This window comes from Chiroxiphia lanceolata, chromosome 11 (genome assembly GCF_009829145.1).
Source record: "Chiroxiphia lanceolata isolate bChiLan1 chromosome 11, bChiLan1.pri, whole genome shotgun sequence".
In the NCBI taxonomy this organism is placed as follows: domain Eukaryota; kingdom Metazoa; phylum Chordata; class Aves; order Passeriformes; family Pipridae; genus Chiroxiphia; species Chiroxiphia lanceolata.
Window position 1 is genome coordinate 9,567,752 of NC_045647.1, and position 24,241 is coordinate 9,591,992.

The window sequence follows — 24,241 nt, forward strand, 5'->3', positions numbered from 1 at the left end:
AACGGGGGGGGCCCGATCCTGGCCGTGGGTCCCGGTCCGGTCCGTGGGGGTGCCGCGTCTGATCCGCAGTGGTCCCAGGCCGGTCCGTGCCAATCCGAGTGTGTCCCCAATGTCACAGCCAGCCCCCGGCCCCACCGCCCGACCCCAAGCCCCGCAGTGCCCCACGCCTGCAGACGAGCAGCTCCCACCCCGAGAGAAGCCGCCGTGGGCCCCCGGGGAGGACACAAGGCCCACGGCACGGGGCGGAGGGGAGGTGGTCTTGCTCTGTAAATTTATTCACACGGGGGTGCCCCGCAGCCCCCACCCTGCCCACCACTGCTGGGGTAGGCAGAGGCTGGGGGGCAAGGCTGGGGGCTCCAGCGAGGAGGTGCAGGCCCCTCCGGGGGATCACTGGCAGGTGTTGTAGATTTGGACCTGCTGGTTGATGGTGTCCAGCACCTCCCTCATCCTGGCCTCTAGTCCACCCAGCTGGGCTGCCTTGGCATCCAGCACCCGCTCATTCCGCTCGTACTCCTCCTCCAGCACTGCAGGGACAGGGGGGACATAGGTCAGCCCGTCACCCTGCCACTGCAACCCCCCAACCTCCTGCCCTGGCCTCACCTCGCAGCCGCTGCAGCTTGCCCTGGGCATCCTGCAGCAGCCCCGCGGCCTCGTCCCGCAGCTGCTGTGCCCGGCTGCCCGCCTGCCGTGCTCCCTGCGCCCGGTGCTCCACCATCTCCTGAGCCACCCGGTACCGGTCCCGCAGCGGCCCCTCCAGCACCTGCTGGGCAGCGAGGCTGGTCAGTGGGACCCTCGGAGTACCCCTGCTGCCCTCCGTGCCCCCACCCACCTGCTTGGCCTCGCCGGCACGGTCCCGTGCGATGCTCGCTGCCTCCTGGGCGCGTGCAGCTGCCAGGCTGTTGTTGGCACGTTTCACCTTCAGGGCGTCCGTCTGTCTGTCCAGGAGCCCAATGTGCTCCATGGCGCCTGCCAGCTGCCGCTCTGCACTCCCCGTCTGGGTCTGCATCTAGGGAAGAGTGGCACAGGGGACTGGTGTGGTCAGAATGCCCGCACAGTGGGGATGGGGCCCTGAGCATTCCCGCGGGGCTGTGGTGGCGGGGACAGGGCTCTTACTGTGCCAAGGGTTCTCTCGCTGTGCTGGATGTCACCGGCAGCCTGCTGCAGTGCCTGCTCGGCCATGCCCTGGGCCTGCCGCGCCTCCTCCAGCGCCTGCCGCACCGCCTCGGCTGTGCCCCGCACACCCTCTGCCCGCGACCTACAGCCGGATGGCAAGGCCTCAGCACCAGCCTGCGCTGGGGGGGACTGCACCCCCACATCCCTGGGCTCACCTGGCCCGCTGGGCATCCTGCAGCAGCTGCCCAGCCCGACGCACATCACCGGCTGTCTGCTCCAGGATGGCGTCCACACTGGCCAGGCTGCGCACTCGAGTCTTGATCTCCTCAGCCAGGCGGTGGATCTGGGCCGGGGCGGCTGGGAGCGACAGCTCCAGCACCCGGCTGGCCACCACCTCGATGCTCTCAGGGTCAGCCCCCTCCTCTGTGGGTGGGAGCAGTCAGTGTGTCCCCTGCAGCACCCCAGGGTTGAAGGGACAGGCAGACTGAGCGGCAGAGGGAGCAGAGGGCAGGGGACAGGAGATGGTTGGAGGGCACAGGATGGTTGGGGCAGGGCAGAGACCATGCAATGCAGTGTGGGGCAGGGGTGGCACAGCCACAGCATGGGGACCATACAGTGTGGTGCGGTGCAGGGTCAGCGCAGTGTGGTGCAAATGCAGAGCCCCACAGCACAGGGCAGGGGGCCCAACCCTCCCGGCATGCCGGCACTCACGGCTCAGGAAGGTCTTGACATGGCTGATTAGCTCCCGCAGCTCCTTGTTGGAGCTCTCCACTCGGGCCCTGGTCTGGTTCGCCTTGTCCAGGGCTGCCTGTGCTCTCATCCGAGCCTCATCTGCCTTCCCCTTGGCCTCAGCCACCTGAGCATGGGCAGAGACCCTCGGTGCCAGCCCCAAGAGGTGGGGCGCATGGCTGTGCCGCCTGCTCCCACCACCACCTGTGTGCCACACACCTTGTGGGAGAGCTGGGCCATGTCGCTGCCAGCCTGCCGCAGCTCCTCCTGGGCATGGTGTGCCCGATCCAGCGCACTGTCAGCCTTGGACACGGCTCCACCACAGCTCAGACCCCCACAGCGTCGTCCCCCATCCTCATCCTGGCACCCAGCACCCCCACAAGGGCTCTCAGCGCAGGGCACATTGCCCACCACACCACAAACCTGCAAGGCAGTGTGGGATCAGGGCAGCTCTGAGAGCCATCCCCCTGGTCCCATCCCTGCATCCCACCTTCTCGTTGAGCGTCTGCAGGCTCAGCGCCTGTGCCCGCTCTGCCAGGTCCATCAGTGCCCGCCGACTGGCCGCATTGTAGCGATTAAAGTCATCCCGGTGGCTGGCCAGGAGCTGCTCTGTGCGGTGACGGGTGGCTGCCGAGGTGCTGATGGGGCTGGGCATGGCGCGGGTGGAGGCATCTGCCCGGCGCTCGGCCTCCCGCGACTCCCCAAAGAACTGGCGGATGCTGTCATAGGCACCTGAGGGCAGCAGGAGCACTGTCAGACGGCCGGCCACAGCCCCATCACCCCAGCCTGGCTCTGTGGTGTGGCTCACCGAGGAAATTTGAGGTCTTGAGGGCGTGTAGCCGCTGCTCCAGGTCCTGCAGGCTGTGGTTGAGGGAGCGGGCACCCCGGTCCACGGCGTTCAGCACGTGGCTGGCATTGAAGTTGGCATCCTGAGCAGCCGTCAGCTCCCCCTCCAACCGCGTCAGCCTCTCCGTTGCCTCCTCGATCTGCCGCCTGCAAGGGAAAGGGGTGACCACCCGCCCCTGGGGCCACCCTGGGAGCCATGCCCGGTGCCAGGTGCTCACCGCAGCCCTTCTGTGGCATGTGTCAAGTGGGCAGCGGTAGCGGCGGTGGCATTGCGGGTGGCCACCACGTCACGCACGGTGGCCAGGTTCTCCTCCAGCCGTCGGAAGGTGCTCTCAAAGGCGCCGGCGGCCCCGGTGTGCTGCAGGAGGCTGGCCCGCTGTGCCAGCGCCCGGGCACGGGCAGCCAGGTCCTGCACCACACGGTCCCAGTCCCCGAAGCAGGGGTGGCAAGGCTGGCAGGCAGGAAAGGTACCAGAAAACCCTCGGGCACACTGGTCACAGCGGACTCCAGAGATGCCAGGCCGGCAGTCGCAGTGGCCACTGCTGCGGTGGCACTGGGCACTGGCTACACCACGGGGGTCGCAGTCACAAGCTGCAGGGAGAGTGGTGTCAGTGTGCCACGGGGCCCGCTGTGGTCCCCCTGCTGGCACCAGCTCTCACCTCGGCACTGCTGCCGCGGGTCACCCCAGTGGTGCTCCTGGCAGTCGGTGCAAGTCCGGCCCCCAAAGCCTGGCCGGCAGGAGCACTGCCCTGTGAACTGACAGACAGCATGGCTGGGGCTGGCACTGCTGCAGGGCACTCCCAGCCTCATCCCATCCCCCTGTCCTTTATCCCCGTTGTGTCTCACCTGGTTGCAGGCAGGTGACAGTGCGTGCTGGGGGTGGCAGGCACAGGGCTGACAGCCCTGCCTGCTGGCCAGGTTCCAGAAGTTGGGACTGCAGCGGTCGCAGCTCTGACCCTCCACGTTGGGCAAGCAGTGGCACTGCCCGCTGTGCCTGTCGCAGTGGCACTGCTGGGGCCCACAGGTGCTGGCATCGGTGCCCAGGGGGTTGCAGGAGCAACCTGGAACCAACAAGCACTAAGTGGGGACAGGGATGGGAGGAAGATTGGGAGGGGATGGGGACAGGATGAGTACAGAGATGGGGATGAAACTGAGGATTGAATTGGGGAAACAGGCAGGGATGGGATGGCGATGGATAAGGGTGAAGGTAGGATGGAGACAGAGAATGGGCAGGGATGGGGTGGGGACTGGATGGAGCTGGGAGGAATGAGAGCAGCATGAGGACCACTGATAGGGATGGAATAGAGATGTGACGGGGTCGGGATAGAGATGGAATAAGGATGGTATGGGGACAGATGGATGACAGTGGGAATGAGATGGCAGTAGGGACAAGAATGGGCATGGAATGAGGATATAGATGGGATGGAGCAAGTTGGGCATGGGGACAGGGATGGGGCCACAATGCTGGGCCTGGGCAGAGGAGACGGCTGAGAGCTGCAGGGACCCCACAGCACTGTGCACAAGCAAGGGCAGCCATGGGTGCACATGGTCCCCAGGGATGTGCCAGATGCTGGGGGCAAGTCTGTCTTGATGTGGCAGTGGGTACTTACGCCTGCAGCTGTGCCGTGTGGCATCTCCGTAATAGCCGGGCTGGCACTCAGCACAGTGTGGCCCTGCCGTGTTGTAGAGGCAGCGCAGGCACTGCCCTGTGCGCCGGTCACACGCCTCAGGGTCCGTCACGTCGATGTTATCGTGACACTGGCAGGGCAGGCAGCGCCCACCAGGCTGCAGTGGGTCCCCATAGTACCCAGGGGCACACTCGTCACAGCGCGGACCTGTGGGCACAGAGTGCTGGGCAGTGCCCGGGGGTGGGGGACTCTCAAGGGCACTGAGCATGCTGTGGGTGCACCCACCTGTGTATCCAGGGCTGCAGTGGCAGACAACCTGCTGAGAGCGGCTGTCCTGGTAGCAGGAGGCAGCAAAGTGGCGGGGGGTGCTGGGCCCGTCAGGACAGGGGCAGGGCCGGCAGTGCTGCCCAGAGCCCAGCGCTGGGTTCCCAAAGTGCCCGGCTGCACATCTGTGGGCAGGAGGTCAGCAGGGGCCGGGGCTGCTGGCAGCACCCTGCCCTGGTCTGGGCACATACCCCACCTACCTCTGGCACCTCTCCCCGTCTGTGTGGTCACGGCAGCGCAGGCAGCTGCCCGTCCGAGGGTCGCAGTTCTCAGCGTGCCCATTGCACTGGCAGGGCCGGCAGAAGGGGAAGCCCCAGTGGCCAGGTTGGCAGCGGTCACAGCGTGGTCCATGGGCACCCTCACGGCAGGGGCACTGCCCTGTGGTGCTGTCGCAGACAGTGCTCACTGAACCCTCGTGGCTGCACTGGCACGCTGGAAGGCACAGCACACATGGCGTCTGCCCCTGGGCTGCAGAGAGCATCCCCTCCCAGCACCCCCAGACCTGGTGTGCCCAGGCTCCTTGCCCAGCTGGCACTCACGTCGGCACCCGCCTGGCCCGAAGCTGAAGGTTCCCGGGGAGCAGCGGTCACAGCGCCGTCCCATGACATTGGGTTTACACTGGCATTGCCCACCCTGGGGCTGGCACTCAGCGCTGAGCGAGCCCTGAGGATCGCAGAGGCAGGCTGCGGGCAGAGAGCAGGGTCAGTGTTGGCTGATGTGGGATGGGGCTTAGGTCAGGGCACAGGGCTGTACTCACGCAGCGCCCCGTCATGCAGGATGGCCGAGAGGCTGTGCAGGAGGCTGGAGCAGGGCTCGGCCACAGGCGAGGGGCCTGCAGCGTGGAATGTCTGGGCACAGCGGTACCGCTCGAAGGTCTCTCGGTGCTTCATGGAGCTGGGGTCACCCGCAATAAACATCTCCAGTGAGGAGTAACGGGGCAGGAGCACCAGCTGGGGGGCGAGTCAATAGGATGTCATGCCCCTCTCTTCCCATGTCCCCCTATTGCTGCATCCTGTCCCCCTCAAGGGTTGCTGTCCCTCATCCCACTGCCTGTCTGCCCCTCACCGAATCAATAAGCACGCTGGCGGTGGGATCCTTCCGTGCAGCAGCACAGCCCAGCTCCAGGCGGATGGTGTAGGAGACACCCTTCTCCAGACAGACAGGCTGGGGCAGCACCACATACCTGGTGGTGGCAAAGCAGAGCAAGGGCAGCCATGTGCCTCCACTGAGCCCCAGCACAGCCCAGCCCCAGCAAGACACTCACCTGGCACCAGAGGGGAGGCTGGTGGAGAGCTGGTCATCGGCTGGGATGGTGTTTCCACAAGGGCTGCTGGCAGAGACAGGGCTGGGACGCAGCACCTTCAGCCTCACCTCCTGCCAGGCCTCCGGGTGCTGCCAGAAAAGAAGAGGCAGTGTCAAAAAGCCTCATGGTCTGGCACTTCCCACCACCACCTCCCAGTCTGGAAATACGCTCCATCACAGGCTTCACCATGTGGTGCTCACCTGGGGTTCATAGCGGATGATCACATCATACTCGGTGGAGAAAGGTACGTCACTCACATGAAACTCCAGCCAGCCACCTTCCAACATGCGGGCAAAACCTGTCCCCGTCCATGAAGCTGGGCGGTCTGTGGGGGGTTCACGCTCCACCACTGAGCCCTGGTGCAAGTGGGGGTTGTGAGATGGGACACTAAAAATTGCCTTGGCCAGCAGACACTGCTCTGCCCTGGACAGCAAGGCAGACCACTGCTGGCTTAGGGACCCTGCAAAGGGGCACTCATTGCCTGATGTCCTCCCCAGGGACACTTTCATGCCTTACCTGATGCAGCCGAGCATCCTCAGCCTCGTAGGTGTAATGGTCCAGATTGATGTAGTAGAAACCAGGCTCCACCTGTTCACACTGCCGTCCCATCACGTGGCTGCGACACTGGCACTGCCCTGTCTCCATGGCACACCTGGTACCCCAGCAGCACCATCAACCGTGATGCTGTCAGGGATGCCCCTTGCCCCCTGCATCCCCACAAAGACTCACAGGTTGTTGCGGGCACCTCCCACATCGCAGTCACAGGGCCGGCAGCCCTGGAGGTCATGGCTCAGCCCCCAGTGCTCGGGCTGCAGAAGGCAAGGGTGTCAGGGAGTGCCCAGCTGTGATGCTACAGCACCGAGAACTGTGCATGGGCCCCAGCACAGCCCCACTCACCAGGCACTGGTTGCAGTTGTGCCCCGTCACCAGCCGCTTGCAGAAGCACTCCCCGCTAACAGGGTCACACCGGCTGCCATGGGCCACCGTGCCACGGGGGTCACAGTGGCACCCTGCACAGAAAGCCAGCATTGTGCAGCAATGCCAAACCACACACTTGCCCCCAGTGGGTGCCACCCGGGTACCTACGCTGGCAGCCCTGCGGGTTTTCGGTGCTGAGGCCGAAGAAGCCAGGTTTGCAGCGGTCACAGCGGGGACCAGCCACATGCTCCTTGCAGCGGCACTGCCCTGCAATCAGCCCCCTGGCTGGGTCATCAGCTCCGTCGCACAGCCCACCATCCAGAGAGCCCTCAGGGTCGCAGTCACAGGCTGGGGGTGCAGAGAGAGTCAGCACCGTGACCACCATAGCACCACCCTGCAGAGCCTGCCCCACATCACACCCCCTGCCACTGACCTCGGCACACCGCAGGGTCCCGCAGGTCCTTGGTGGGGTCCTTGTAGTAGAAGGGTTTGCAGAGGTGGCAGCGGCGGCCCATGGTGTTGTGCTGGCAGTCATCACACACAGCCCCGCTGGTGTTCCCCGTGGCCAGGAACACGGCCATGTCGAAGTGGCACCGCCGTGAGTGCTCGTTGCAGTCGCAGCCTGCGGGGACAGCACCGCAGCATGGCACGTGGCACCCCAGCCCCCACCTGGCAGGTAGCACCTGCAGTGCCAAACCTCCTCAGTTTGGACTCCCCTTACCCTGATATGCAGCCAGAACAACCTCAAACCTCCCCAACTACAGCATGCAGCACCCCAAAACCTCCTGGCCTGTCTGCAGGATGCCACTCTCCACTCAACCACATCCACCATGCAGCATCCCAAAACCCCTGGTACAGTGCAGCCTCCCAGCCCCAACACCAGGATCACTGTGCCAGGAGCTGGTGCCAATGTGGGCACTCACGGCGACAGGCGTTGGTGCTGGAGCCCTCGGCCGGGCGCCAGGGCAGGTCGTGGTAGAAGTCCTCGCAGCGCTCGCAGTTCAGCCCCTGCGTGTGGTGCTTGCAGACACAGCGCCCATGCACCTGTCAGGATGCCACGGGTCAGGGGCTACAGAACTAGGCAGCGCAGCTACCCAGCTCCAGCAGGGCACGCGGGGCTGGCTCGCCCTACCATGCCGTCGGCGGTGGCAGGTGCCCCACTGAGCGGGGCACACTCAGAGGCATGCCCGTAGCAGAAGCAGTTCCCACGCATCACCAGCTCGTAGAGCGCGTAGTAGTACTTCTCCCGGATCTCCCGCCGCGAGTCCAGCAGGTCGTCCCCCAGCGTGTGCAGCTTGGTAAGGTTCACCCGCAGGTTGGTGACGCGCAGCAAGTCTGCGGCAGGGAGAGACTCGTGTTGGCATGGCATGGCTGGGCACACCCATGCACACCTCACCTCTGCCGGGCACAGCTGGGCTGGGCTGTGCATGGCATAGCGGGCTGTGGGCGGTTCAGAGGAGCTGGGCATGGCTTGGGCATGGCTGGGGTGGGCTGTGCACGGCATGGGGTGTCTTTGCAGGGCTGCTATCCAGGCTGGGCTGTTGTGGTTTTTTACATCACAGTGTATTGGCCCAGGGCTGTGCATGGTTTGGCTCACAGGCATGTGGTTGCACGTGGCCAGATTGGGCTGTATGTAACTGCAGGGGTTCAACTCCCATGCACGTGGCTGTGCACAGTCTGCCTGTGTGTGGGCCAGGGCTCTGCACACCCCAGCAGATCCTCTGTAGAGGCTGGGACCCCACGAGTAGAGAACAATGCCCTGGGCACAGCACCTTTATGGGTGGTGGGACACTCACCACTGGGGGTTGTGCCCAGGAGACAGCTGTCCCTGATGGATGCAGCCTGGGGGCCCTGGCAGGAAAGGACAGCTCCCCAGAACTGCAGCTTCCCAGAAGCCCTGCCCTGCAGATTCCTCCCCTCCTGCTCCCAGTCTAAATTTAGCCTTGGGTGATTAACCCACTGCATCTTGTGCCCAGCATGACTCCCCATCTTGCACTGCGGCTGCTGCTCAGCACTGGGTGCAGCCATGGCACAACCATCCCCCTCCACTTGACCCAATACAGCCTGACCTTTAGCTGCTCCCACAGGGCAGGGTGCAGGAGGGGCCCGAGCTGCTGCTGGATCAGGGCTGATCAGGGCTGGATCAGGCCCTGACCCCACTGTGAGGCTCAGAGCAGGGAAAGAACAGCCAAAATAGCTGCGCCCAAAATAGAGCAGCCAGGCAGGAGCCCAGGGCTGGCGACTCACTCTGGATGGAGGGGCTGTAGGGGTCCCGGATGGGGATGGCAGGGTCCAACACTCGGTAGATCACCTAGGGTGGACAGCAAGGTGGTGAGGAGAGAACAGGGGGTCCCTCAACCCTCCTGGAGTGCTGCCGGGGCCTCACCTCTCCCTCAGTGGAGGGCTCGATGTCAGAGTAGCGGGACTCACAGACGACATCATCGATGCGGCGTGGGGGCCCATGGGGGACGTGGGGGAAGGAGGCAGTGCAGTCGTAGGCAAAGTAGCGATAGACCTTCCAGGTGCGCCCAAAGTCGGCCGAGCGCTCCACCAGCATGGCCGCAGGGCGGAAGGTCTGCAAGACACCCAGGTGGGACGGGGGCCAGCCCCACAGCCCTCAGGGGCCTGTCTCATCCCATCCCATCCCAACCCAGCCTGGGTACCCTAAATGTTGGGACCCACCTTGAAGGTCATGATGAGGTGGGTGAAGTGGAACTCGGCCTCCAGGTCCAGCTGGATGCTGACGTGCTCCACACCTGGGGATGACAGGTGTGATTGCTGGGAGCACCCACCCGTGGCTCCCTGGGGCTCGTCCCCCCCACCCGGCCGTGGTCCAGGGGTGCGGCCGTGGCCGCCGGCTGAGTCACACTTCCTCAGCGTGGGAGGAAGGGAAAGAGAGCCCCCCGGGACAGGACAGGATGCCCTGCCACCCCCACCCACTGCTCACCATTCTCCGACTGCCACCAGGCTTTCTTGGGACGGGGGGCGAAGCTGGTGACCACGTTCTCGATGCGGTGGCTGTTGGTGTTGGTGCGGGCATCATAGGGCCGTCGCGAGTCGCAGATGAAGCACTTTTTCTCCTCCTGCGAGTGGGAGGCTCAGCGTGTGTCCTCAGCCCTGTCCCGTGACCCACATCCCCGCCCAGTGCCCCCAGTCCCCGTCCCACTCACCTGGAGGTGGCTGACAATGCAGTAGGGCTGGGGCCGGCGCAGCCCGCAGGTGGAGGTGGCACTCAGGCTGGCGGCTCGCCCCACCAACAGGTCCCCGGTGGCCGGGTAGCAGCTGCCGCGGGCACAGCCCTGGGGGGAATCGGGGGCTAGGCCCCCCCCCAGCCCTGCGGGGCGGCGGGTGGCTCAGGGCGCCGCGGGGCAAAGGGGGGGGCCGGGGCTCCCCCCGCCGCGCCCGGGGCCCCTTCCGCGGTCGCCCGGAAACGGGGCTGCGGGGCCGGACCGGACCCCGGCACCCACCGGCCCCGCTGGGCGGGGGGCGCGGACTCACCGGCCAGCAGAGGCAGCAGCAGGAGGGCGGCGGGGCTCCGCTTCACCGGGCTCCGCATCGCGGGGCGCGACGGGGCGGAAAGGGGCGCAAAAGGCGCGCAAAGGGGGCGCTCGGCAGGTGCCCGGCGGTCCCGTCCCGTCCCGACCCGCCGGTTCCCGTACTCGATCCCGTTCCCAGTCCCGTCCCCGGCCCCGTCCCGGTCCCTCCCGGCCCCTCCGAACTGGGCGGCAGGCGCAGCGCTCGGGGCTGTGCGGAAAGCGCGGGGCGGATCCCAGCCGGAGTGGGGAGCGGGGGAGCGAAGCGGCCGGGGCAGGCGGGAGAATACAGGAGGCAGGAGCGGGGGGAGGCAGGAGGCAGGGGAAGGCAGAAGGCACCGGACACAGGCACACACAGTTTAGGGCTTTATTTGCAGGCGCGCCCGCGCTATAGGCGCCTGTGGAGTGGATGGGACCTCCGAGCTCGGGGACCGGCGGGAGGCTGCGGGGCAGGACCGGCCCCCGACCCCGTCGATGGTCCCTAGCAGGTGGCATAAGCGTTGGCCCTCTCGCGGATCTCCTGCAGCAGTCCCGAGACCTGCTGCTCCAACTCCTGCAGTTGTGTCACCTTTGCTGCCATTGCCTGCTCGTTGGCCCCAAAGCGCTGCTCCAGGTCTGCAGGACAGGGGACACGGTCATGGTGCAGCCCACCACCATGTCACCAGCCCGCATCACTCCTGGGCCACCAGGTGGGATGGGCCCAGGGGGACACAGGGAGACACACAAGGAGATGGTTCAGAATGTCCCCCACCATGTTCTCCCCCTCACCTTCCAGCTTCCTCTTGCTGTTGCTGGCCTTGTCCAGGAGGTTTCGGGCCTCTGTTGTCAGCTGTGTCACACGCTGCAGGGCCCCATCAGATACCCCATCCAGCACTCTCACCCGGTTCTTCAGCAACACGTAGCGCTGCGTCACGCGCGCCAGGTCCTGGTGGCACAAGGGCAGGATAGTGAGGCTAAGCACCCCTAGCACTCTGTCCCTACTTGGTGCCACACCATGGCCAAGCAGGGCTGGAGCTCACCTGGCTGAGTGACCCCGAGGTGGAGGTGGCACGCTGTGCCCCATCCTTGGCTTGCTGGGCCATGTGGCGAACATTCTGGCCACGCTCCTGCAGGGTAGTGACGCGCTGTGCCAGCTCCCGCAGCCGCCGCTGTGCCCGTGTCTCCTTGGCGTCCAGGGCCTGCAGCTTGCGCTCCGCCTGGGCAGGCACAGACACCGGCTGAGGCAGGCACGGCAACTGCCACACCCATGGTGCTGGGCCCACTGCCCTGGTGAACACATGGCACCCGCCCCCCGCCATTCCCCCAGTACCAGCCTCCCTATCTATGATGTGCCTAAGGCATCAGTCTTGCTGTCCACAGTACCAACCCTATTGCTCCCAGTGTGCCCCCACAGCACCAACCCGGTTGTCCCCAGCATGCCCAAAACAGCATCCCCACTCCCGGCCATGCTGGTGGAATTGGCTCCACTCCCCAGCTGGTGCCCCTTACCTCCCTGGCTTTGTTCTCAGCTGCCCGGATGGCATTCCTGGCGCTCTGCAGGGCACTCCCTGCTGCCGTTGCCTGAGCCCGTGCCACCTCCAGTGCCTGCTGTGTCTCCACCAGCTCATCCCTCACACCTTCTGCTCGCTCCCTGTGGCAGCATGGGCAGCTCCAGCCCCTGCCAGGGCTGGGGGACTGACCCCATGCCCTGCCCACCTTGGCATATCCCTCATAACTCACCTGGCCTCCTGTCCCCGCGCCAGCAGACCCTGTGCCATGACCAGCCCCTCCGCCGTGCCATTGAGCACTGCATCAACCCCCTCCAGCTGGCTGATGCTCTCCCGCATCTCCCACAGCAGCTCCTGGATCCGACTGGGGCTGCTGGGCAGGGAGATGTTCAGCACCTGCTGGGCCACCAGCTCGATGCTGCCTGGGTCGGCTCCCTCCTCTGCAGGGACAGGGGAGGAGAGTGGGCTCAGGGCGGGCGCACTGAGCCCCACCATTATCACGTGCCCACCTGGTGCTGGCACTACCTGCCAGGAAGGCCTTGATTCGACGGATGAAATCCCGTAGCTGGGCCGTCGCCTCCTCCGCGCGGCTGCGGGCAGCCTGTGAGCGCCCCAGTGCCTCCTCCGCCCAGCTCCGTGCCCCCCGTGCCAGCTCCTGCACCTCCTGCATCTGGGGGGCAGCCGGCTGAGCGGGGGGCACAGGGAAGCCCCAGGGAGGGGGCATGGGGGTGACCAGGGGGCATGAGGTTACATGTGCGGGGACAAGATGGGGGCCTGCAAGGGAGCATGGAAGGAGGGTGCAAAGGGACATACAGAGGGTGCAGCAGTGGCCTAAGTGGGCACACAGGTGGCACAAGGGGCAGTTGTGAAGGGGCATAAGAGGGACACCAAGGGCTAATATCCTTGGGGGCATGGAAAGGGCACAAGGAGGGCATAGAAGGGGACATACCGAGGGACATGGAAAGGGCACAAACAGAACATGGAAGGGCACATCAAAGTGTCATGGAAAGGGTACAAGCAGGCCATGTAAAAGGGTCACAAGGGGACCCCAGAAAGTGTCATGGAGCCACCACTCCTACCTTCTGTGCCACAACACCCAGCTGCCCTAATGCCACCTCCAACTGCTGTGAGGCATTACGGGCGCTGCTCAGGGCTCGAGCTGAGATGGGCAATGCCCCTGCACAACCCGTGCCACCGCAACGCCGTGTGCCGTCACTGTCTCGGCACAAGGCTCCTCCACAAGGTGCGTGCTTGCAGCTCCGGTCTCCGGGTGCCCCACATATCTGTGATGATGCCAATGGTGCAGATGGCAGCTCAACACCACATGGGGAGAGACCCCCATGCCACTCCCACCAGTCCTGCTCTCACCTTCTCATTGATCCTGGCAATGCTGAGTCCCATCACCCGTTTCTGTGCCTCCCGCAAGGATTTCCGTGCTGCGGCTGTGCCACGGCGGAAAGCATCGCCCCGCTGCCGCAATGCCCGCTCAGCTGCCCGCCGCGTCGCCTGTGACCTGCTCAGCTCACCAGCTGTGCCATTGGCCACCACCTCTGCCTGCCGCGAGGCCTCCGCCGATGCCAGGATGCTGCGGTAAGACTCTGAGGGTGCTGGTGTCAGGGTTTGGCCAGGATGGCTGCCACCAACCCCTCCAATCCTTACCAGATGCTCTTACCGCTGAATCCAGTCGTTGCTACGGTGCCAAGGAGGATTTGGAGATGGGAGGTGGTTCGGTTGAGACCCCCCAGCTTGTGGCTCAGCCCAGCTAGCTGGTCATGGTGCCGCACATCTGCCTGCGCCAACTGGTCCAGATGTTGTTCCAGCTCTTGGAGGTGCCTCCAGAAGTTGTCCAGCTCCATTCTTTGGGTGGGGATGGGGTCTTAAACTTTTTTGGGGGACAAAAGGAGGGTCCCCCCACACGAGCCCAATGCGCACACTTGCCTAGTGCCGTCCAGCTGCCCAGGCAGTCCACTGAGGAGGGGGCTACTGGGGTTGTCCGCTTCACCCAGCAGTCGTTCCACACGTCCCAGGGCCTCCTCCAGCTCCCTCAGGCGACGAGGGCTGAGTGGGAGCGCGGATCCCCCCTCCCTCAGGGCCTGCACCTGCGCCCCAAGGCGCCGCAGCCCGTCCCGCAGGCTGCCCACGGCCGGGTCCCAGCGCCCGAAGCAGGGGTGGCAGGGCGAGCAGTGGGGGAAAGGCTCCTGGTAGCCCCGCTGGCAGCGGTCACAGTGCAGCCCCCCAAATCCCAGCCGGCACTGGCACTGCCCGCTGTTCTGCTCGCACTGTGGGCTCTCAGCACCCAGCGGCTCACACTCACAGGCTGCAGAGACAGTCAGATGTGTGTCCCGGCCTCCCCACAGACACCCATGCCCCCAGAGTGGCACCATGTTCCCAGCATCCCACCATATTCCCCTGTGTCTCCAGAGTCCCATCTATGCCCAGGGTCTCCCATGTCCCCATAGTCCCACCATGTACTCAGGGTCCCCTGAGTCTTCCATGGTCCCACAGACTCCCCATGTCCTCAGGGTCCCACCATGTCCCCAGCATCCCACTGTGTCACCAAGGTCTTCTGTGCCCCCAGGGTCCCACCATGTCTCCAAGATCTCCTGAATCCCTTGTGTCCCCAGTGTTCCACGTTCAGAGTCTCCACCCACGTCCCAGAGTCTCATCATGCATCCAGATTCCCCCCAAAACTCATGTCTCCGGAGCCCCCACAGCCCCAGCCCCTGGAGTGTGCCCCCACCTCGGCACTCCTGCTCAGGGTCTCCCCAGTGGTGCTCCTGGCACTGGGAGCAGACACGGCCCCCGAACCCGGGCCGGCACTGACACTGCCCTGTCACCTGTAGCAACAGTGCTGTGCTCAGTGGGTGGCTCACCAGGCCCTGGGAGGGCACTGGAGCCATGCCAGGGTGCCAGGGAACTCACCGTGTCACAGACAGGGTACAAGGCATGTATGGGGTGGCAGTCACAGGGCTCGCAGCCCCCTGGACCTCCCAAGCTCCAGAATTGCGGTGCACAGCGGTCGCAGCTCTTGCCCACAACGTTGGGCCGGCAGGTGCAGGCTCCCGTGCCACGGTCACAGGCACAGGTGCCATTGGCACAGTGTGAGGCCAGTGTGCCCCGCGGGTCACAGCCGCAGCCTGCAGGAGGGCGGGCATCCACTTGGGGCTCAGCAGTGCCCTGCTGACCCCAACACCCCAGATCTGCCTGGCCCCAAAACCCATGCACAGGCTCAACACCCCTACCAATCCCAATCCCTGTCCCCTGCCCAGCCCCAACCCAGGCACAGCCCCAAACCTCACCTGGCCCTGACCCCCAAGCCCCAAACCCCCCCCCCACCGCAAAATTCTGCCCAACCCCGCTGCCCTGCACAACCCCAATCACTCTACACCCAACCACAGCCACAAGCCTCATCCCCACCCCAAGCCCTTGCTTCAGCCCAATTCCCCTAACCCAAACGCCTCAGAGCCCCCTGCCCTGCTCACGCCGGCAGCTGCGCTGCAGGGCATTGCCATAGTAGCCAGGCTGGCACTGGGCACAGTGAGGCCCGGCAGTGTGGTACAGGCAGCGCAGGCACTGCCCCGTGCGAGGGTCGCAGCCCCCCGGGTCGCTGGTGTCGATGTTGTTGTTGCACTGGCAGGGCCGGCACATGCCCCCCTCCATCTCTGGAGCCCCAAAGTAGCCAGGGGAGCAGCGGTCGCAGCGGGGCCCTGTGGAAAGTTCGGGCTGTAGGTGCTGGGGTCCTGCAGCTCCAGTGCTGGGTGGTCCCCGCTGCACCGTGCCCGCTCTTCCCCTCACCTGCGTATCCAGGTGCGCAGAGGCAGATAATGTGGTGGGTCTCCTCATTGGCGTGGCAGGAGCTCCCGTGGTAGTGCCGTGTGCCGGGGTAGCCAGGACAGGGGCAGGGCCGGCACTGCTGGCCCGAGCCCAGCACGGGATTCCCATAGTAACCATCCTGGCACCTGCAAGGACAAGGGATGAGTGCCCAGTGGATCCATCACAGCCATCATATACCATCCCACCATCCCATCCATCCCATCTCATTCCATTGTATCCCATACCATCAAATCTCATCCTATCCCATTCCATTCCATTTCAATCTCATCCATCCCATCCCATCCCATCCCATCCCATCCCATCCCATCCCATCCCATCCCATCCATCCTATATCCAATTATATCCATCCCACCCCATCCTATACTACCCTACCGCATCCCATCTCATCCCACCCTACCCCATCCCATCTCATCCCATCCCCCCATTCCAACATATCCCATATCATCATATCTCATTCTATCCTATCTCATTGTATCTATCCCATTCCATGCCACATCACACACCACACCACACCATGCCATGCCATCCCCTCCCCTTGGCCCTGGCTCACCTCTCACAGTGTCGTCCATCCGTGTGGTCGCGGCAGCGCAGGCAGGTGCCTGTGCGAGGGTCACACTCCTCAGCGTGCCCGTTGCACTGGCAGGGCCGGCAGGCAGGGAAGCCCCAGTGGCCGGGCTGGCACTGGTCACACTGCCGGCCCACAGCACCAGACTGGCACTGGCACTGCCCGCTCACTGCGTCACACAGCTGGGAGACCGAGCCCTCCGGGGAGCAGATGCAGGCTGTGGGGCAGCACGGCTCCAGTCAGGCACAGGGATGCAGGGACATAGGGATGGACAGACAGACAGGCAGGGGACCAGCACCAACCCCAAGGACTGTGGCACAGAAGGGCTCATGTGGACACACAGGTCCACAAGAACATCAGTGGACAGACAGTCAAGTGAGTGCCAGGCAGGACAGCGTCCACAGGGGGCTCAGGTGGATGGATGGATGGATGGATGGATGGATGAATGGATGGATGGATGGATGGATGGATGGATGGATGGATGGATGAGTGGATGGATGGATGGAGGGGGGAACTGGGATGGGCTGCAGGACAACAGAGCTGAGATGGACACATGCATGGATGGACAAATGTACAGACAAGTGAACAAGGCAGTGAACAGAGAACTGATGGCTGGACAGAGACAGACAGGAGGGACAGGGATCCCTGGCAGACGCAGATCCCACCACTTACGGCTGCATCCCTGGGGCCCGAAGCCGTAGCTGCCTGGGGCGCAGCGGTTGCAGCGTCGGCCGACGACGTGGGGCTTGCACTCGCACTGCCCACCCTGGACCTGGCACTCGCTGCTGCGGGAGCCCTGTGGGTCGCACTGGCAGGCTGCAGGAGCAGGACCAGCATGGGGCCAGGGCTGCCCTCTCTGCACCTGCCCACACCTACCTGCACTCTGCTGCACCTTCCCACACCTACTGATGCCCTGTCACTGTTGTCCTGCCCACCCTGCCACGGGCATGGCCACATCCTGACCCACTGCCCTGGGCAGGGCTCCACCTTGCCCACTCCTCGGTCCCATCCCCACAGGGTCCCCACTCACGCAGTGCCCCGCCGTGCATCAGGGCCGAGACGCTGCAGACCAGGCGGGTGCAGGCCTGGGCCAAGGGGTGTGGGGGGGCCATGTGAAACACCTCCAGGCACCGGTATCGCTCCAGCTCCTCCTGGCGCGCTGCTGCCTCTGCCCCGTGGAAACCCGGCAACTCCAACACCCGTGGCAGGAGCACCAACTGTGGGAAGGGGAGAGGAGAGGGGGCTGGGGGGCACAGACAGCCCCCACTGCGAGACCTGGCCCCTGCCACCAAGACGGATCCATCTGCCCCAGTACAGCCCTGATCCTGCTGGAGGCTCAACCACTCAGCTCCATCAACAGCTGAAGTTCCACTGACATCCCCAAACCCATTGATACTCCCATACTAATTCCTATCCCCAAAGACTTCCTTATACCCTTCCACACTGACATCTCTGTGCCAACTCCAACTCTGTCAAAATCCCAGTATCATTGGTATCCCCTTCTCCATCAACATCCCCACCCCATCCCATCCCATCTCATCCCGTCCCATTCCCTCCTCATTCTACCTCATCCTCATCCCATGTACATCTCCAGAGCGGGGTCACTGCCCAGCCCAGCCTGTGGTCCCCCATCTCTGCCCATCACCCCACCCCTGCCAAGCCCCAGGCACGGGGTGCAGTGGGACCCCCCTCACCGAGTCAATGAGGATGAAGGCGCCGGGGTGGCGCTGGGTGACACCAGCCCGCTGAAGCCGCATGGTCACTTCGTAGGGGGTGCTGGGCTCAAAGCAGAAGGGCCGGGACAGCAGCACATACCTGTACAGAGTCAGGTGTCAGGGCATGGGCACAGCGGGGCCATGGGGACAGCAAGGGGACAGCAGCAGGACCTAACCGCCTTCCTTGTCCCTGTCCCCATCCCTCACCTGTGTGGTAGGATTGTCCCTGTTTCCATCCCATCCCCATCCCTCAGTTCTGGGAGTGTGGTAGGGCTGTCCTTGTCCCTGTCCTGTCCCGATCCTTGTCCCCACCTCCATCCCACCCCACCCCATCCCATCCCATCCCATCCCATCCCATCCCATCCCATCCCATCCCATCCCATCCCATCCCATCCTATCCCATCCCATCCCATCCCACCTCTGGCTGTGGGGCAGGCTCTCACGGTACATCTGCTCGGAGGGCAGCAGGTTCCCACAGCGAGGGCTGGTGGGCAACACCCGGGAGCTGACACTGACCACGACCTCCCAGTCCTCAGTTGACTGTGGCGACAGGTGAGGTAGCGTCAGGGCTGTGCCGTGTCGTGCCGGGCCGTACACACTGTGGCCGCGGCCGTGGCCGTGCTCACCTCAGGCTCGTAGCGGATGAGCAGCTCGTAGTCCATTGGGTAGGGCACGTTGTCCATGAGGAAGGTCAGGCCAGCCCCGTCCCGCACTCGGGCGAACCCCAAGCCTGTCCACGTCACCATGTGCCCAGCACTGTCCCGCACCACCTCCTCCACGTCCGGCTGGGCAGGGCACCGGCACAGCTTGGCCCAGGCTCTGCCCCCAGACTGCCCCTGCCCCACAGTGCCCGGCTGTGCCCTCTCCCACCACCCCAGGGCTCACCTTGGGGGGCTGTTGGCGGCTGCGGCGCAAGGGGATGCGGAGCTGGGGGGCACGGGGGGAGCTGCGCTGGTGCCGTGAGCGTCCCTTCCGCCCCCCTGACTCCCTAGTGTTGTACTCCAGACAGTCCTGAGGCACCTCTGCCCGGATGGCACCCTGCAGGGACGGGGTCAGGGGATGGTGGCCATGCACAGGGACAGCCATGCACAAGGATAGCCATGCACAGGGCATGGTGACAGCCACATGCATGACAGGGTGACAGCCATGCATGGAGCATGGTGCACAGTGACAGCCATGCACAAGCACAGGGACTCCCAAAAAGACTCACCGGGAGCTGGGGGTGGCTGTGGCCATGGCCGGTGGCCTGCTCAGCCTCGTAGGTGTAGTAGTCGAGGGGGGCGCAGAAGAAGCCGGGTTGTACCTGGTCACACTGCCGCCCCATGATGTGGGGACGGCAGGGACAAGCCCCGTCCTCCATGGAGCACCTGGGGGCAACCATCCTGTCCCTCCATCTGTCCTCCTGTCTGGCTTTGTCCTCATCCATCCCTCCATCTCTGGGGATGGAGATCCCTCCCTCCCTTACTCCATACCAGTCCCCTCTATCTTCCCAGCCCTGTCCCCATCCCTCCACCAATATCCCCATCCCTCCCCACCATGTGTCACTCCCAGCCCTGTCCCCACTCCCATCCCATTCCATGCCCCTCCAGGTTCTGTGCTAGGCCCCACCGGTTGCTGTAGGCTCCCCCGAAGTCACAGGCGCAGGGCCGGCATCCCCCCAGGTCGTAGCTCAGGCCCCAGAACTCAGGCTGCAGTGAGGAGGGACATGTAGGGATGTGTGGGGCTAGCCCAGCCCTGGGGGTAGCCGTGGGGTTGGGGAGAGTCAGGGGCATGGTGCATGGTGTGGGACAGGCTGGGGCACTCACCACGCACTGGCTGCAGGAGCGCCCGGCCACGAAGCGTTTACAGTAGCAATCCCCACTGATGGGGTCACACGGGGAGCTGCCCATCACCGTGCCCCGCGGGTCACACCGGCACGCTGCCCCCCGCACATGCAAGTGCATATGTGGGAGGCTGCCATGTGGGACCACAGCCCATGGGCTTCATGGTCGTCCTTCCCCATCCCATGTCCTTTCATCCCTCACCCCTCCATCCCCATCTCTCTGGCCCCATTCCTCCGTCCTCAGTCCTTCCATTCCCATCCCTCCATCACACATCCCTCCATTTCCATGCCTCTATCCCAGATCCTTCCATCCTCATCCCTCCATCACCATCCCTTCACCTCCATCCCTCCATCTTCCTCCCTCCATCCTCATACAACCCATCCCCATTTCTCAATCACCACCCCTTCATCCCCCATTCCTGCCTCCTCAAGCCTTCATCCACACCCCTCCATCATCCCTCTACCCCCATCCCTCCACCCCACATCCTCCCACACCCATCCCTGGGTCTCAGCTCACGCTGGCAGCCCAGTGGGTCTCCATGGCTGAGGCCATAGGCACCGTGCCGGCAGCGGTCACAGCGGGGACCGGCCACATTCTCCTTGCAGCGGCACTGCCCTGCGATCATGCCCAGCGCCACATCTGTGTGCCCATCGCAGGCACCTCCATCCAGCGAGCCCGCTGGGTCACAGTCACACGCTGCCAAGAGAGAGAGACCATGGGGAGCTGTGGCTGCCAGCACCAGGAGCCATGGGGCCAAGGCTGGTGGCAACAGGAGCCATGGGGCCAGGACAAGCAGTGGGGCCAGGGTCCCAGAGCACTCACGGGCACAGGCAGTGGGGGCGCGGATGTCGGAGCGAGGGTGCCGGTAGTAGAAGGGTTTGCAGAGGTGGCAGTGGCGGCCCATGGTGTTGTGCTGGCAGTCGTCACACACGGCCCCGCTGGTGTTCCCCGTGGCCAGGAACACGGCCATGTCGAAGTGGCACCGCTGCGAATGCTCGTTGCAGTCGCAGCCTGTGGGGACGGCACCATGGCACAGCATGTGGCACCCTAGTTCCCACCTGGCAGGCAGCACCCCCAGTGCCAAATCTCCCCAGCCTGGACTCCCCTTACCCTGATATGCAGCCACCACAACCTCAAACCTCCCCAAACTACAGCCTGCAGCATCCCAAACCCCCTGGCACAGTGCAGCCTCCCAGCCCCAACACCAGGATCACTGTGACAGGAGTTGGTGCCAGCGTGGGCACTCACGGCGACAGGCGTTGGTGCTGGAGCCCTCGGCCGGGCGCCAGGGCAGGTCGTGGTAGAAGTCCTCGCAGCGCTCACAGTTCAGCCCCTGCGTGTGGTGCTCGCAGACACAGCGTCCGTGGATCTGGGGGGAGCACCTGGCTCAGTATGGCTGCTGGGTCCCATGGGCACCGTGCCGTGCTGGTACATGCATGCATCTCACCGTGCCAGGGACGGAGGGCGTTGGAGCGCCAGGTGCCGGGGCGCAGTGGGCAGCGTGGCCATGGCAGAAGCAGCTCCCGCGCAGCACCAGTTCATCCACAGCGTAGTAGTACTTGTGCAGCACCTCCCGCCGCGAGTCCAGCAGGTTGTCCCCCAGCGTGTGCAGCTTGGTGAGGTTCACCCGCAGGTTGGTGACACGCAGCAAGTCTGGGGGGGCATTGCTGTCAGGACCTGCCCTGGTGCCAACCAGCTCCACTCCCCCGACACCCCCGGCCACACACCCTGGATGTCCGGGCTGTAGGGATCTGCCACAGGGATGGAGGGGTCCAGCACCTTGAAGATGACCTGTAAGGAGGAAGGGATGGGTGATCCCATACCACCCAGACCCCCTCTGCATCACCCTGTCCCCACGCACCTCCCCGTGGCTGGAGGGCTCAATCTCAGAGTAGCGCTGGTCACACAGCACCTCATCCACAAGCCCTGAGGGCTGGCTGGGGATGCCAGGGAAGAGCTTGGAGCAGTTGTAGGCAAAGTAGCGATAGACCTTCCAGGTGCGCCCGAAGTCGGCTGAGCGCTCCACCAGCATGGCCGCAGGGCGGAAGGTCTGCAGGACACTGAAATGGGACAGGGGCCAGCCCCACAGCCCCTGGGGGTCCATCTTGTCTCATTCCACCCCATCCCAGGCACCCGTGTGCCCAGACACACCTTAAACTTCATGATGAGGTGGGTGAAGTGGAACTCGCCCTCCAGGTCCAGGCGGATGCTGACATGCTCAACGCCTGGGCAGACAGATGGCTGAGATTGGGGAAGACCCCCATGGCCACGCAGCCCCAATGCACACACACATGGGGCAACCCCACTACTGCCCCAGCCTCACCATTCTCCGACTGCCACCAGGTCCGCTGGTCGTGGGGGCCACTCAGGTAGATGACGTTCTCAATGCGGTGGCTCTCAGGCAGGGATGGGTCCCGTGAGTCGCAGGTGAAGCATTTCTCTGAGTCCTGTGCCGCGGAGCAGCACCATCAGGGATGGGTGACTGGAGGCTGCACCACTGCCCAGCTCTGTGGGCCTGTGCCGGAGCCGTGCTGGGGCCAGGTGGGCTCACCTGGAGGTGGCTGACGATGCAGTACTCCTGGGGCCCATCCAACCCGCAGGTGGAGGTGGCACTCAGGCGGGCGGCTCGCCCCACCAGCAGGTTCCCAGTGGCCGGGTAGCAGCTCCCGCGAGTGCAGCCGTGGCTCAGGTCAGGTTCCTCCCAGCCCCCTACTGCCAGTCCCCCTGCTGCAGAGAGCATGAGGGCACAGGCTGGGGACTGTGCCAGGGCCCCTGTGCACCCTCAGCTCCTCCACGCACTCACCCCACCCCCAGCCGTCCCATCCCGTCCCATCCCTGCATCCTGACCCACTGATGCAGCACGAAGCTCCATGATCCGGAAAGGTGCTGGCAGCAGCGCTGGGGCCTCGTGACCAGGGCAGGGAGCAGGGTGACTGGGGGGCTGGGCTGCCTATGCTCCTGGGGGCCTGGGCAGCCCCAGGGCACCAAGCGGTGCCGGGGGGAGTCAGGAGCCGGGTCAGGCGCCTGTTAATCCCAACAGGGCTTAGCGCAGCCCAGATTCCTTGCTGGGTTTTGTGGCAGTCAGGCCCTGGCTGCTGATGGTCAGGGAGCATTGCCATTGCCACCACTCCCACTGCCCAACACCCTCTGCCCAGGCTGGGGTCCCTGAACCACAGCACCGCAAGTACACAGGGGGCCACTGAGGCCAGTGCTTACCCAGGAGGAGAGTGAGCACCAGGAGGTCCATGGACAGCCACGGGATCAGCCGGGGGGAACAAGGAGATGGCACTGCTGCAGGGTGCAGGGTACGGCTTAGCGTGCCTGGCGCCTGGCCTCTCCTGGCTCTGGCACAACCATGCAGTCCAGGGGGCAACCCTCCCACCCCAGCATGATGGTGCTTCCTGGGCACAACACTGGGAATTGGGATCAGGTGGGACAATTGGGTCCCAAAGTCGTGCCCCAGTGCATGGCCCTGGGGGGCTGTGGCATACAGACCCGGGTACCCAGCTGTGCTGCACACCCCCTGACCTGGCACAAACTGTGCCATGCTCCATCCTGCCCAGCTCAGGACAGATCCATCCTTTCGAATATCACTAGTGTCCCTGGGGGGTACCAGTGCCGGGCCAGGGCCAGCCTGGGAGGGGAGCCAGGAGTGCTGGAGCCGGCTGGGCGAGGGCGTCCCTGACGCTGGCTGGGGTCCCACTGTTAAATTTAGGCTGGAGCTGCCTTTTGTGCTTCCTTCTCTCCCGGTACCTCCCGCTCCCAGCCTTGCAAGAGCTGGATCAAAGCCTGGCCCCGGCTCTGCCCAAACACATCTCTTCTGTCCCTGCACGGAGTCAGCCCCGGGCAGGAGGGCTCGGGGCTGCGGGGGGAGCTGCAACACTGTCCCAGCACCCACCCCGCTCGAAGCCACGCCAGGGCGGTGGGTGAGGTGGTGCAGAGCCACGTGCTGGCACGAGGGTCCCCGAGCCGCGCGAACCCCCGGTACCTGGTGTCCTGCAGCGTCCAGCGGGACCAAGGCCAGGGGCGAGGGCGAGCAGGACTCGCTGCCCCCGAGCTGGGTGCGCAGAAATGAGCCGGGGCAAGGGCAGCGATGGGATGGCGGCTGGTGGCCCCCCTTCCCCGTGCACGATTCTTATTCAAATGGGCTGCCCGCTGAAAGGGACGGCGGTCTCCAGGCTACGGGAATGTCACTGCCGATTCCTTCTGCCTGGAGGCCCCTGCCGCCTGCCCGCCCGTGGAAGCCTGGCCGGCCAGGCGTCGGCAGCCCGGGCACGCCCCAGCCCCTGGGCGGCACGGTGGGCCCCGCCGGCAGACAATAGGGCGCGTCGTGGGCCGGCGAGCCAGAGACACCGCGTTCCCTGGGCTCCCGGCACGGTGTGGCAGGAACGCGCCTGCTGCCACTGGCAGTAAGGCGTGTGGG

General features: G+C 64.9%; 2 protein-coding genes across 2 annotated transcripts; both read right to left on the reverse strand.

Annotated features, from left to right (window-relative positions):
* Window positions 1-254: 254 nt before the first annotated feature.
* Window positions 255-10,572, reverse strand: LAMB2 (laminin subunit beta 2). The gene is made up of 33 exons (XM_032698851.1): window positions 10,360-10,572; window positions 10,032-10,195; window positions 9,809-9,944; window positions 9,544-9,617; window positions 9,248-9,436; window positions 9,109-9,172; window positions 7,994-8,196; window positions 7,785-7,905; window positions 7,295-7,483; window positions 7,030-7,209; window positions 6,841-6,953; window positions 6,673-6,752; window positions 6,460-6,595; window positions 6,144-6,299; window positions 5,905-6,032; window positions 5,706-5,823; window positions 5,398-5,590; window positions 5,180-5,323; window positions 4,841-5,072; window positions 4,602-4,765; window positions 4,299-4,523; window positions 3,535-3,749; window positions 3,348-3,444; window positions 2,907-3,279; window positions 2,651-2,835; window positions 2,333-2,574; window positions 2,062-2,265; window positions 1,825-1,969; window positions 1,329-1,536; window positions 1,114-1,255; window positions 830-1,006; window positions 601-760; window positions 255-524 (listed from the first exon to the last, which is right to left on the reverse strand). The coding sequence occupies exons 1-33, from the start codon at window positions 10,415-10,417 to the stop codon at window positions 388-390; spliced, it is 5,352 nt and encodes a 1,783-aa protein (XP_032554742.1). The 5' UTR covers window positions 10,418-10,572; the 3' UTR covers window positions 255-387.
* Window positions 10,573-10,747: 175 nt separating this feature from the next.
* On the reverse strand, window positions 10,748-23,943 carry LOC116792145 (laminin subunit beta-2-like). The gene is made up of 35 exons (XM_032698849.1): window positions 23,807-23,943; window positions 23,035-23,109; window positions 22,370-22,545; window positions 22,142-22,265; window positions 21,970-22,043; window positions 21,680-21,868; window positions 21,546-21,609; window positions 21,266-21,471; window positions 21,067-21,187; window positions 20,641-20,829; window positions 20,335-20,514; window positions 19,801-19,913; window positions 19,604-19,683; window positions 19,206-19,362; window positions 18,881-19,033; window positions 18,622-18,780; window positions 18,414-18,535; window positions 17,975-18,095; window positions 17,311-17,497; window positions 16,953-17,096; window positions 16,266-16,497; window positions 15,677-15,840; window positions 15,364-15,588; window positions 14,804-15,018; window positions 14,622-14,718; window positions 13,820-14,198; window positions 13,554-13,738; window positions 13,250-13,479; window positions 12,961-13,164; window positions 12,407-12,566; window positions 12,114-12,321; window positions 11,883-12,024; window positions 11,414-11,590; window positions 11,163-11,319; window positions 10,748-11,009 (listed from the first exon to the last, which is right to left on the reverse strand). The coding sequence occupies exons 2-35, from the start codon at window positions 23,063-23,065 to the stop codon at window positions 10,876-10,878; spliced, it is 5,499 nt and encodes a 1,832-aa protein (XP_032554740.1). The 5' UTR covers window positions 23,066-23,109; window positions 23,807-23,943; the 3' UTR covers window positions 10,748-10,875.
* Between the last annotated feature and the right edge of the window lie 298 nt (window positions 23,944-24,241).

Coding starts and splice junctions, on each gene's coding strand:
- LOC116792145 (XM_032698849.1), bottom strand. CDS start 23,065: ATGGACCTCCTGGTGCTCACTCTCCTCCTGG. Junction 17,498..17,974: donor CCTTCATCCTCATTGACTCG/GTGAGGGGGGTC, acceptor CCCTTCCCACAG/TTGGTGCTCCTGCCACGGGT. Junction 12,567..12,960: donor TGGGTGTTGTGGCACAGAAG/GTAGGAGTGGTG, acceptor CCCCCCGCTCAG/CCGGCTGCCCCCCAGATGCA.
- LAMB2 (XM_032698851.1), bottom strand. CDS start 10,417: ATGCGGAGCCCGGTGAAGCGGAGCCCCGCCGCCCTCCTGCTGCTGCCT. Junction 9,173..9,247: donor AGCCCTCCACTGAGGGAGAG/GTGAGGCCCCGG, acceptor TGTCCACCCTAG/GTGATCTACCGAGTGTTGGA. Junction 1,970..2,061: donor TGGCCCAGCTCTCCCACAAG/GTGTGTGGCACA, acceptor GCCCATGCTCAG/GTGGCTGAGGCCAAGGGGAA.